Genomic DNA, 14,245 nt, shown 5'->3' with positions numbered 1-14,245 from the left:
AATTTTAAAAATCGCCGTATTAGCCCAACCTACTGGCGAATGTAAGCGCGCGGTGAGATGCGTCGGCCTAGCGGCCCCGCTCGAGGCGGTGTGCGGCGAGGAATAGAATGGCGGTGCGGGGCGAGGAGTAGGGAGGCGAGGCGCGCCGCTGCCCGTCCGCCGCTTACGCGACCGCTCGCACATCTCCCCGCGCGGGGCTGCTATGCCGACGCATCTCACCGCGCGCTTACATTCGCCAGTAGGTTGGGCTAATACGGCGATTTTTAAAATTTTGTATCTCGATAACTATTCGTCCAAGCGCAAAATAGTACAATACTTTTCTGTTTGTCTTAGTCCCCTCTACCTTCCCATGACCGGAAGTCAATATGTTGCGTAGCACCCTGTATACAGCGCTTCTCCCAATGTCTCGTCTAACAATATAAATGCTGAACTGCCTGGACCGTCTCTTGTCGTCAAATGCGTGCGCACAAACGCACGCTGGTTTGTAGAATGCTGTCTTTATTAATTAATAACTTATTTATTGTCATAATTGTAAAATGGTGCAGAGTTTTTCTACTCAGTTTGATCCGCTCTATCCTCTGTTAGTGACACACTTATTATAAAATATTCTGTATACGTACACATAATTCTACTTAAAAATTTTATTCTTTATATTTGACTTAAATATCTTTATTGCAAATCATTATCTCACTTATAATACGTAAAACGTGTAATTTAATGGAACGATACATCATACATATACATATGTGCAATTAAAATTATTGTTATTTGTCAAGATTAATTTATCTTCTACTGAAGTCTTAACTTGTATGTGAACAAGAAGAGCTATAATCAAATGCAAACATAAAAAATATTATCTTACTTGTAAGTCTAACCGTGTAACATTTTCCAGTATAGCCATACTTTTCCATAATAGCATTTTCATATTCATCTTGTAGTTTATCGTGTACATCCTGAAGTTGCATCAATAAATTCTTTACCTGTCGATCCAGTAACTTTTTATACTACCTTTGCGCATTTTTTTCAGTACAAAACTTGTTAAATATAAAAATTTGTCACTAATATTAATTTAATCAAGTGAATGAGTTTTTAACTTACAGCTTCCATATTAAAAGCAAATGAGATGTATTGTATCACGAAGATAGTAAAGAAAAACACGGCAGATAAAATCTTGATAACAAGATCCAAAGTACATTTTGAAGTTAACAATGCGGTACACTGCATGAAATAATTTTATTAAACGCATGTATTTAAAATTTTGTCTTTTATATACATTTAATAATGTTTTAATTATAGACTTGTTCATTTACAATAATTTTATAAAAAGGTAATAATAATTATATACAAGATGTCTTACAACTATTATACTACATGATATCTAAATAAAACAGGGATTTTAATAAAAGTTGAAAATTATAAAACAATTATAAGAATTTCCAAATTGTAAGCAATTAAAATGAGTAAATAGTAAATTTTTGCCAATTTAATTCTGCTATTATTCGTATACGCATATCTAACATTAAATATTGATTATCTCATCTAAGGTAATATTGATTTTCTTTGCTCCATTGACATATAATGTCGATTCCCTGTATGTACATTGCATTTATGTATGTACGTGTTGTATATATTTTAATAATCAGTTGTATACACTAGCAAGTTAATTGTCAGTGACAAGGTTTACTTGTTACATGCAAATTATAAAAAATTTTTAACCGGTTGTGTAAAGAGAATTATTAGATATATTAAAAATAATTAAATATATATTTCCATTGGAAGAATAAACTTTGTCTGCATATTTACTTTAATAAACAAATTAATTTATTATTTTCCTTTCTAAATTTTTACATGTGAAGAGAAAAAATATTTCCTGATTTAAATAAATGTTCAATTTTGAATTACATGTTTATATTTTCTGCAGTTAATCGATCCTCTTTTCTTTTCTTTACAAAAATTATAAAGTTTTTAATTTTACACCTAAGTAGTCAAATCTTATAGATGTTCAATGCTTTAATCACTTATAATTCGGAAATTAACTTTAACACTTTCAAAACTGCTTATAGTAACTGTTAGAGTGTTGCATCATAAATATGGAATATTTTGTATAATTGTAACGTAATTATTATACATACATCTAGGAAATCATTATTTCTTAATTTAAATTATGATATTAAAGTTATAATATAGAAAAAATATTTTCTTACTTGAAATAAAATAGCAGTTGTAAGAATAGTCAAAAAGAAAGTAAACCGAAATTGGACGAATTTTGTTCGTTGATAAGGCCACAAGCCTACCGCGAGTAAAAGTATCTTATTAAGACTAAAATATTGTGCTTCGACAGAGATCATTTCTTTGCGACCTCCAAAATATGACTGCAAAGATGTCAAAGGCATCACTCCCTCCCTTTTACCTTTATCGACCAAATATTCTATGACTACTCTCTTACAGTATAAATTTTAATGTAATTTTTTTAATGTCGTCCATACACAAGATGACACGAGAAACTACTGTAGGATTAAAATATTCGCATTTTAATAATATTTCTAAAAAAAATCTATGATTAAGCGATCGATTTAATACCAGTGAAATTTAGCAGATGTTCTCTTTCTCATGAGAAAATTACTCCTGAAAGAACTATTTCTGCGAGAACAATACAAAAGTTGCGCAGGCGTGTTAAGCACTTAAAATTCATACTTTTACATGTTTTATTCTTGCTCGCGCACTCGTAAGAGTTTCATCTATAAGAGGAATGTTCACCCCTTCAGCCTTAAGTATTATTAAACGTTTCAAATTATTGAAAGTAATACATATTCTTTTTTCTTTCTTTATCAAAGCGGGCGAATAGATTTAAGTACTTTTCTATGTTTTTCATAATTCTACTAACTTATTAACAAACAATTTAAACTCAAATATTTAAAAATATGTTAATGACAATAATTATTTGTCTGAAAATAATGTACCGACAAATTTACGTGTTTCATGTGTTTTGTATTTTTTTTCCATTTAGTAATAAACTATTACAAATAATAGAACAATTTTAAGAATAAAAATTATTTCACCTAAAGTTATTATTCATTGCGTGTAGAAACAACAAAAGTTAAATCTAGTTTTAAATTTAAAAAATGTATGTAATAATCAATAAACAATTATTATCAGATTACGGTTTGTAGAGTAGCTTCAAGAATTGAGCACAAGAAACCGTATGAAATAAGGTTTTTGAAGTAGCTAATTGTACAGTTTTATTGCTCTCTTGTAAAATTTGAAAAATGAGACTTATGTGTTTCCTGAACTAACCAATTAAATTATATTTAAAATATTTAATATTTTGTAAACAATATTTTGAATTAATTTGAATTAATATACTAAAAATTGTAAAATTGTATTGTATTTTTTATACTAATTTTAATATAAGAAATATGAAATAAAAATATCAGGAATTATATTAATTAATTATGTAGATTTGTTATATTCTTATTTAATCTGATTTAATTTTTGGTTTGTTACTGTATAGAATGCATAACAGTAAAGTAAGATACCGAAGCCTTCACTAGCTGTAAAAAATGTTATTATTTAGTATATTCATTTATATTATGTTATTTCAAATATATTCCAACACATAATATATTACTTTCTTACCGTCGCAAAACACTCTAACGATCCAATAAATAATCCACCAACTGTTAAAGTAAAATTTTTTGTGCCTCTTTGCAACACAAAAAGCATAATTCTTTGTATATATAAGGGAGCTCGATACCATGGAACGCTGTACCTATATATAAAATGGAAATTTGATTAAAAATAAAATAATAAATTGAAAAAACGATATTTTGAAAAAGAAAAAGAAATACATAAACAATATTTAGTATACTTTATTCATTTATATTATGCTTATAAATGCTTAACAAAGCATTTGTGTTTACTTTCAAGATAAATAAACTATACATGCACATATACATATGCATACATACATATAATATCTCATAAAAAATCTCTTACGCAGTAACGAATAGGTATTTAGTGTGATCCATAACATCTTGCCCAACATAGTTGGCAACAAACATATATAAAATACTGACCATTACGAATAGAATGGGGAAAAAATAATCGTTGATATTGTTATTTTCAGATGTACTAATCTGAAAAAAAGTAATATTCAAATTTCGTAAACACACTATTTATTTGCGTTTATGTTTTAGCAAATTACTTTATTTTACGAAATATATTACATTATATAAATGGTGAAATATGCTAAATAATAAAATAAAATGATAAAAATTTTGACTAATATTTATATAAAAAATTTATACGTGAGTTTTTATGTGAAAATATTAAATCATAAGTATTAAAGGCAGCACATTTTCTCTATTAGGGCTGTTACTTTTGATAGCTTCGAAGCTTCGAAAGTTCGAATGTCGAAGCCTTCGAAGAAAATCACCAGTCCTACTCTCTATGCCAGTACGGGATAATAAATTATAAAATGACATATCCTTCAAATATAGAGATTTGATAGAGGATTGCGACTTACTTGGAAGAGGTTAAGGCTTAAAGACATTACACCAATTGCTATTAAGCAGAACAGCATTGTCTCAAATTTGTATACCAACAATTCAGACAATCTTCAAACATAAATAAATCTGTTATTATGCAGAGTGTCAGTGAATGTTTGGGACCTTTTGTGTAGATAGAGTGGACCAAACTGAGTCGAGAAGTCTTCTTCCATTTTGCAATTCTTGCAATAGTTAACAAGTTATTAATTATAAAAAATAAATGTCTTAACCCGGCCTACTGTTCAGCGTAAGCACGCGGCAAGATGTGGCTGGCCTGCGACCGACATTGCTAGGCACGCGGAGAGTTGTTTATGATATGTAGTTATTGTCGTTTTTAATAAACAACTCCCCCGGGCCTAGCAAAGCTCCAGCGCGGTCCGATTGCATCTCGCCGTGCGCTTGTACTGGACGGTAGGCCGAGTTAAGACGGTGATATTTTATAATTATAATATATTTTATAATTAATAACTCGTTGACTATTGCGAAAATTGCAAAATGGTAAAAAACTGTTTGAATCAGTTTTGTCCGCTCTATCTACACAAAAAAGTCCCAAACATTCACTAACACCCTATATGATTATACATATAATTATATATAATAATATTATACATATGTGTATACATTATATAATATGCGGATGTTCAAGACCATCCGTACATCTAAAATATCTTGTAAATGACACATTTTCGTGAAAAATTTTCGATACAGAAGTTTTTGATAACTATTGTTGGAGAGAAAAGTGATGGGCAACTTTTTGATTTTACTCAAGAATATGCCATTACAATAGTGCCTCAACTTTTATTAACATGATAACTTTGAAATTTCATTAGAGTTTTCGAAAGTTATCAAGATATCATAAGATACGTAATCATAAGTTATTAAAAAATGTCGAAGTTTTCTTAATATCTCACATAATATTGAACAAATAAAATAATGTTTTTTGACACGAGTTGTTCAAATTAATTAGTAGAAGATGGTATAATAAAAAATAACGGTTTTCATTTAAAAACTTTCAAAGCAATCTTTACGTGACTGTGACAACGTTATTTAAGATCGTACTAATATTTTTTGTGTCACTTAAAACCCTACAACTTTTTGATACAAATTTTTGTATAAACAATTTGTCATAAAACTATGTCATTTACAAGATATTATTAGATGTACGGATGGTCCTTAGGCCATCATTCTGTATACATATAATAATATTATATATATTATTATACATATAAATTATTTTATAATTTTCTATGTATATTTTATGTTACTAACTTCATTGCTTGCCGATGAATATCGATGGCACATATTATTCCTTGAAATATCAAATTCTTGTTCTCTAAAGTATTATTTTGTAGCATATTAATCTTCATTACGCGTTTAATACGGTAACTATAAAGAATGTATTTATCAAGTAGCTTATGTTTTGTGTTTTCTAGAAGTAAATTTTATTTTCACGTTTATCCAAAGTAAATATAATTTAATTTATCTATAAGTTTAGTCTTTTTTATATTTTTCTCAGCCTCCTCATTTCATACCTTGAGATCCTAAACATTCCGCAGGTGTGTTGAAGATATGCTATAAGTATTGTTCCTACCGCTAGTACCGTTGTACTTCCTATGCAAACGGCTGCATATATATGCAATGCAATAAAATAAAAATGTTCTTCTCGATCGATAAAATATTCTGTTGTAATAAGCAAATGACGAGACTGAGATACATTTTTCAATAACACGACGTCGTAGATATTGGACCAAAATTGGACGACGATAAGAGTAAATACACTACAAATGCCAATTGCTATAAACAGTTACAAAAAAGTTTTCATAGAAATTTCTGCATATAAAAATATCCAAATTATTCTTTTCTTTTATTAAATGTGTAGGATGAGAAAGTGTAGTGTGTGTGATGTAAAATAAAAAATTTACCTTACTTGTAAGTATAACCGTATACCATTTAGCAGTGTAACTGTACTTTTCTATAATAAAGTTTTCATATTCATCTTTTAGATTGTTGTATATATGTTGAAGTTGGGCCAATAAATTCTTCATCTGTCAGTTCAGTAACATTTTATATTTTCTTTATGTACACTTTTTACAAGTTGTTGAGTATAAATTTTATCAAACATGTTAATTCAATGAAGTCTTTAACTTACAGCTTCCATATTAAAAATAAAGGAGACGTATTTTACTACAAATGTAGAAAAGAAAGATGCCATAGAGAGAATTCTGATAATGAGATACGAAGATTGGTTTGAAGTTAAAAACACACTCAACTGTAAGGAATTATTTTATTAAAACGTTTGTGTTTTAAAAATCTATTTTTTATAAATTTATTAACTTATAAATTGGCTTAATTGTTTCTTTATGTATAATAATTTCACGAAAAGACAACTATATGTATAAGTCCTATGATTATTGTACAGTACTTGAATAGACCATGGATTTTAATAAAAAATTATAAAAATCAAAATTGCAAAAGTTTCTAAATTGTAAGCAATCAAAATAATCAAATAGTATTTTTTAAACTTTATTACTATAGTTCTGTTATTACTTGTACATGTGTATCTGTCTCCAATATTGATTTTCACGGTTCGGGTTATTGATTTCTTTACTCTGCTGACATACTATACATACAGGGTAGGCCATTTTAATGTATCCACTAAAATATCTCAAAGTCTATAAGTTTAAGACAAAAATGTTTCAGACAAAAGTTGTTTGCTTTCGAGGTCAAATTAATGATACCATCTTATGTCCCTCTCGAAACCATACAACTTTTGTCTGAAACATTTTTGTCATAAACTTTATAGATTTTGAGATATTTTAGTGGATACATTAAAATGGCCTACCCTATATAATACTACTTTATATACTGCATCTATGTATATGTTGTATACATTTTAATAATCAGTTACATGTTAGTTGATTATCAATGATAGAGTTTAATTATTACATACAAATTACTTAAAATTTTATGAATTACTTTAAATTTTTATTTTATTACAAATTTTACTTGTTTGTTTAAAAATGTGTGATAAACTGTTTTTTTAATTCAACAGCATTTTTTCTATATAATTATTCCTCAAAAGACTACTAGAATGTTACATGATAATGAATGTGGAACATCTTGGGGGATCCCGTTTGCTTACATTCCCGATTGCCAACAGCTTCGTTTGCCCACAACATTTTGTCGACAGTTTCATTTGTCGATTACCTACAGAGCGGTTGCCTGCAAGCATTATCGCGTACATGTAATACAAACGTACGTTTGTGCATATGGCCTTATTAAGCAGAAACACATTGCTCACATGATATTATTGCGCACATATAAAATAAGAAAATCATATTTACATTTTGCACACACGATTTTGTTGCACATATACACATTTACACATAACGTTAATTATTATACATATACATATACATGCAGATCGTACACATGACATTATTACGTGTATGCATACATACACATTACATGCATGACCATATTGCTCATAAAATAAGAAAATTATATTAACACGGTAAATATTTCATTAAGGTTAACGTCTCCTTGATCTAATTGACCTTGACCTTGACATATCATAGAGGTCATCCTCCTGAGTAACTTTCGATAGCCGTCGCACATTGTTCATTAAAAAGTTATTAACAAAATTAATTCAATGGTTCACCTCACATTCATAGACTTAGATTTGGGTTAGATCAAGTTAATTAGTTTTTGATGAGTTAGTTTTTTTGTTGGGTGGAGAGAAGTACAGGAGAAAGGGCTCCGCACTTCTCCCATCCACGTATTTCTTGTGGAATCATTTGTTCAGTTCCACATGGGTTTGCACTCGAAGCGAGGTCCACTTCATACCGACCCCTACTTTTGGGACGAGACTACTTCCACCCTTGTACGGTTTCACATTGGTGTGCTACTTTCCACTCAAAGTAAGGTCCACACCAACCCGTGCTTTTGGGTCGAAATTATTTCCATTGTTGTACAATTCCACGTAGTTTTAAAACTTTCCATGCAATAAAAAAATCCATCCCATTAGATTTTTAATTTTGTAATGTACGTATATATGTAATGTATATATGTGCAATAAAGTCCACGTATGTAATACATATATGCACAATGATGTTATCGAACGGCATCGATTATGTTAATTACAACTGCAGATGTAATTAATAAATTATGTATTGGTCCGCATGTTGCACAGTGCATTATAAATTATGTTTGCTCCGTACGGCTAATTCTTAAATTCTCATTTTGCATAATGTTCATCAATTAAGACAGAATCTGTAAAAGGAGTCACATAAACTTTGGCAGAAAACCAGTTTTGAGAAAAATGTACTCGGAGCATTTTGCATGTGTGCAATAGTGTCATGTGTGTAATAAAGCCATGTACACAAGCGTATGCTCGTATTATATGTATATGCACAATAATATATTAATATGATTGTAGACAATCAGAAATGTAAGCAAACAAACTCCTCCCCATATGATAAAAGATGTAATGTAAATTACAAAATAGCTTATCTTAAATAATACTATTTTAAGAAAGGAATATCTTCTTACTTGAAATAAAACAGCAGTTATGAGAATACCCAGGAAGAAAATTAATTGAAATCGGACGAAGTTTGTTCGCTGATAAGGCCATAAACCCACAGCGAGTAAGAGAATTTTATTAAGGTTAAAATATTGTTCCTCGACACAGATCATTTCTTCGAGATCTACAAAATACGATCACAAAAAGATTAAAGGTATGTTTATTTCCTCTTTCCTGCATACAGCAATTAGATATTTTATGGCTTTTCATCTAAATGTTAATCCAATTTTCCAAATGTTGTTTATACGCAAAATTATCCATTATCAGGTTTGAACACTAAGATTAGAAACTCACATTTTATTATTACTCTTGCATTTTAATCCTTTACATCATTGTACATCTGCTAAAATTGCTGATAAAATTGCTGATAAAACCTGATAAAATTTTTCACTTATCAGTTCAAGAATTTATTCCAGTGACTTATTGGTATTATGTCTAAAAAATTGCTGTATATTATATAACATATAATAGTTAAAAGTCTGATAAACTATAAACGATAAATTTTAATTATAAGTTCTATATTACTAATTGTGCTTTTATATACAGTAAATGAAAAAAATGTACCTCTAAATAATTATAATATAGATAGTATATAATAATTTCAAACATAATGTAATATTAATTATGTGTTAATAAAAAAAGGTCACTATAAATATCAATTTCTTGCAATTTGTCATATAATAATAATGTTAAGATATCACCTTTCTTGAGATAAAGCAGCTCGTCAAAGTATTAAGGAAAAAGATAAGCTGAAAACGAACGAATTTCAATTATTTGTAAAAACAGAAGCCTGTAACGAGCAGTAAAATCCTGTTAAGACTGAAATAATGAGTCTTGATACAAATCATCTCTCCATGAACTTCAGAACACGACTGCAAAGGAATAGAATGTTTTATTCCCTGTTTTTTATCTATAGGCTAGATATCCCTCTTTTCTTCTGGCGTAAATTTTAATACAATTTTCGTAATTTGATTTGTATATACAGCACATGACACTGTCGTGAGATCGGAACACTCGCACTTTAATAGCGTTTCTCAGAATGAGGTCTACAATTAAGCGATCGATGTAGTGCCATAGAAATTTAACGGATATTTTTCTTTATCATAAGAAACGCAAAAAGAACTCTCTGAAAGAATGACTTGCGCAGAAACTACAGGAGAACTGCGCAAGCGTATTTACCATTCTACCAGACCTCATTCACACTTGTGTTCTCATAAGATACGTTTCATCTATAGGAAAACATTCATTCCTTCAGTGTTGCTGAATTCTTCAAGTTGTTATTGAAGGTAACATAATTCTTTCCTCAAAGCACAGAGATAATTTTATTTTTCATGTTTTCTGTAAAACATATGTAATTCTATATGTAATATATTATAAAAAAGTGAAACTTGACATTTGAGAGATACTAACATTAACAATGTATTACTTATATAAGTTCCATCTGGTAATATATGTTTCTTGAATAGGAAAAAGTAAATTTAAATCCAACACGCGCAAGATATTAGATTTGTATATGACTTGTTGTTAGTTTAAGAATTAACTTCATTTTAGTACGTGCACTCGTAGGATACTTGTTTTCTGACAGAAATACTCTCCGAAATATTCTTTAATATGTCGACGCTACTTGGTAAAATTATAATTTAAAAATGATACAAGTAGATAAAAATATGCGATACTTCAATATCAAATTAGCGCGAATAATATTTTTAAGAAATATTAAACACCAACATGTTACTTATTATATGTTATCTATATATGTATTTAGTTTTCTACATCTATTATTAGTCATGTTCTTGTACTTTTTATGTTTTTTTTACTATACGTGTATATTTATTAAAAAACTAAAATATTTATATAATTTATATGATTAATTACGTTCCTTGAAACAAAAACATTCTTCTTATTATTTACTGGTCATTGCGATAAATATCACCACATGCTTCAGTGTGATTAAATTTTTAAACCGCCTATCATGGATTGTACAATAGGAAGATTCGAATCCTGGGGTGATATTTTTTACAATAAATTCTTTACAATAATGTAGAATGTTTATTAGCATCAAAAATTAAATTTATTATAGATGTAGGTATGTGAATTTATTGTTCCAACAAAATTTATGTTTAAGATCTACAAATAATTGGCACGCAGTTTACTGATTGTGAGTCGGAAAATGTATATTATTCACACAGAAATGTTGTCACGTCCGCATTTGAGACAGCCCTTGGATTCGCACTATGTTAAACTACTTTTAAAGAAGAAGACGCGCGGCATTTCTTGACAAACAATGTTAATAAACGCCATGGTTAGTAGTCATTGAGACATTAAATCGAACGAACGTATCCGATACTTTTCCTGAATTATAAAACTACTGTAAATGTGAAAGTTCTTTTTATCTGACAATAAGTGTACTTGACCGTGGATACGAGACAACACAGGACGAAACGAATCACAGATGCTACAATATTTTTGCTAGGTTATCAACATCCAACCTAACCTAACCGACATGACATAGCCTCTAATTAATTGTAAGATTTATACAATCGTTAATGCGAAATAAAATATATGAGGATAGTATATAATGTTTAATAAAAAATTACACAATGTGTATAACCATCATATTTAGAAGTACAGTAAAATAAATATACACATCTTTGGTTTTATTTAAAATACATCAAAAAGATACATGATTTTAATGCACCATAGAAACCTAATGTACTAATATCTTGATTTGAATAATTCTAATCTTGATTATATTCTATATATTTATCAGCTTTTCACAAATATCTAAACCACGTTTTTCAAAAATTAATATTTGTACATATTTTCGAAACATAAATACTGTTACTTTTTTGTTAATTATAATTTTTACCATACTGACACTGATCAATTTATATTTGCTTCATCATTGTGTAGAATATATGACAGTAAAGTACGATACCGAAGCTTTAATCAGCTGTAATTAATGACATCTTTTTTTATAATATCCATTACTGCAATAATATGGTATTTTTGGGATATTTTACATTTTCTTACCATGGCAAAACCTTCCATAGACGCAATAAATAATCCACCAACAGTCAAAGTAAACTCCTTGGTTTCTCTTTGTAACAGGAATAATATCATCTTTTGTAAGTGTATAGGCGCTCTATACCACTGTACTTTGTATCTATGAAATTGTATATAGATACTGAATTGTAAATTGAGAAAGACATTTATATTAGTTACTACAACTTTAGCAAACATTGATTTATTTTATAGTGATATTAATTTGTATTTAATTTAATAACTCTTAAAAAATAAACTCTTATACATATATTCTCATCTTTCTTACGCAGTAGAAAATACGTTATTACTATGATCCATTACAGTCTGCCCAATATAGTTGGATATAAGCATATACAAGAAATAAATAAATATATAGCTAAACGAAAAAAACAATTCTATAACATTATACCCAGATGATGCAATCTGAAAAATCAAAGGAATCAATTTTCTAGACATATGTACTTCTTGGTATTGTATTGTTAATATGCATAAAATTTCGAAACGACTCTTATATATTATTATATAAAACATAAATCAAAAACATACATAAAACAAATTGATGCTTATGCAAATAACGCCACACGCTATTAAACAAGCTATCATCACATCCACTACTGACAACAAGTTCATGGTCAATCTTCGAAAATAAAAAATGTTACTGAACATACTGCTTGAATATTATCAACGTAAATACATACCTCATAGATTGCCGCTGCATGTTTACCGCATAAATTATACCATTGGTCATCAAAATCTCATTTTCTAGTGTAATATTTTGTAAATTGTTGAAATTCATTGCATGCTCAATACGGTAGCTACAAATATTGTTATAATGATAATTATAATTATATAACAATTTATTAAATGACACCATTTTCAGTTAAAAACAAAGCTCTACAAACAAATTTTATATGCATATTATATCATATTATATAAAAATAATTCATTTTGTGCACTAGTTTCACTAGATATTTATTGGATTTTTATAATTTATTCTTATCCATATTGTAACATCTACCTAGCAATTCTAAACATTCCACAGGTGTGTTGAATGCAAGTAATGTATATTGTACCAGTTGCTACCATTATAATTGCAACAATGCAAACTGTTACGTATATGTGCAATATAATCAAATAGAAGTATTTTTCTTGGTCGACAAAGTATTCTATCAAAACAGGAAACTGATACGGTTGAGATATATTGATGGGTACAATAACATTCAATAGTTTTGCCCGAAATTGAATTATAATGCTAAAAGAAACTCCAAAAACTGCTAATACTACGAAACATAAAAAATGTCATTTAAATTCATAAATGTGTAATATTATATAATTATTTTATGTGCACGTATGGATATTAAGGAAAAATATTTATAATAGACTCAAACGCAAATTTGATTTTAAAGTTGAAACTATGTATTATTCTCTTTTATTATTGCAAGTACATTTTCATGATTATTGATTCAATAGATTCATGTAATAAATTATATATAAATATAGGTGTAAAAGTTATAATCGAGTTAATATACTACAGTCATTTCATATTATAACATATACTAATATGAAAGTTATAATCAAATTATTATGCTAAAAATGATTTTCCTTCACAGTATATTATTAGATTTGAAATATAAATTAGAATTATTATCCATGCAAAAATCACTAAACATTGTCCTACCTGTAATCGCAATTGTGTAACGTTTCGCAATACGACTATATTTTTTTACAATAGCAATTTCATTTTTATCCTTTAAGTTGTTATGTATATATTGAAGCTCCGTTAGTAACTTTTTTATCTGCCATTTTATTAACTTTATATACTATTGTTGTATACATATATTTAGTAACATTTTGTTATAAAACATTATTTGGTAAACAGATTAATCCTATATAGTTTATATTCTAAAAATCATCAACTTACAGCTTCAATTTTAACATAGAATGTGTTAAACTCTATTATACGTCCTACATAGAAAGATACAGAAGACAGCACCTTGGTAATAACATCCGAAGTGCATTTTAGCGTAAATAATGGTGTCAGCTGCAAGTAGAGATAGTTCTATACAATTTT

At 28.5% G+C, this 14,245-nt stretch overlaps 3 protein-coding genes across 4 annotated transcripts in view; all 3 read right to left on the bottom strand.

Annotated features, from left to right (window-relative positions):
* Positions 1-3,463: 3,463 nt before the first annotated feature.
* Positions 3,464-9,577, bottom strand: LOC105557878. Of its 2 annotated transcripts, none has more exons than XM_012005259.1 (10): positions 9,424-9,577; positions 9,099-9,253; positions 6,697-6,816; positions 6,475-6,592; positions 6,080-6,341; positions 5,817-5,933; positions 4,526-4,616; positions 3,997-4,136; positions 3,637-3,769; positions 3,464-3,551 (listed from the first exon to the last, which is right to left on the bottom strand). In XM_012005259.1, exons 2-10 carry the CDS (start codon positions 9,240-9,242, stop codon positions 3,501-3,503), a joined length of 1,176 nt encoding a protein of 391 aa, XP_011860649.1. In that variant the 5' UTR covers positions 9,243-9,253; positions 9,424-9,577; the 3' UTR covers positions 3,464-3,500. The 2 variants fall into 2 exon arrangements, with proteins under 2 accessions (XP_011860649.1, XP_011860650.1); XM_012005260.1 differs by having other exon boundaries at positions 6,080-6,158.
* A 2,199-nt stretch (positions 9,578-11,776) lies between these two features.
* On the bottom strand, positions 11,777-12,784 carry LOC105557877. Its single transcript, XM_012005258.1, has 4 exons — positions 12,721-12,784; positions 12,461-12,597; positions 12,163-12,295; positions 11,777-12,082 (listed from the first exon to the last, which is right to left on the bottom strand). The coding sequence occupies exons 1-4, from the start codon at positions 12,775-12,777 to the stop codon at positions 12,032-12,034; spliced, it is 378 nt and encodes a 125-aa protein (XP_011860648.1). The 5' UTR covers positions 12,778-12,784; the 3' UTR covers positions 11,777-12,031.
* A 45-nt stretch (positions 12,785-12,829) lies between these two features.
* LOC105557891 overlaps positions 12,830-14,245 on the bottom strand; it is a 6,847-nt gene continuing 5,431 nt past the window's right edge. The window contains exons 3-6 of the mRNA XM_012005282.1: positions 14,096-14,215; positions 13,853-13,994; positions 13,193-13,454; positions 12,830-12,989 (exon numbers count right to left, since the gene is read on the bottom strand). Of these exons, the coding sequence (XP_011860672.1) occupies positions 12,830-12,989; positions 13,193-13,454; positions 13,853-13,994; positions 14,096-14,215 (684 nt within the window). The remainder of the gene's footprint in view (positions 12,990-13,192; positions 13,455-13,852; positions 13,995-14,095; positions 14,216-14,245) is intronic.

The sequence above is a fragment of the Vollenhovia emeryi genome, unplaced genomic scaffold (genome assembly GCF_000949405.1).
Source record: "Vollenhovia emeryi isolate VEMERY1.0 unplaced genomic scaffold, V.emery_V1.0 DF939409.1, whole genome shotgun sequence".
In the NCBI taxonomy this organism is placed as follows: Eukaryota; Metazoa; Arthropoda; class Insecta; order Hymenoptera; family Formicidae; genus Vollenhovia; species Vollenhovia emeryi.
This window is presented reverse-complemented; position numbering and strand designations above follow the sequence as displayed.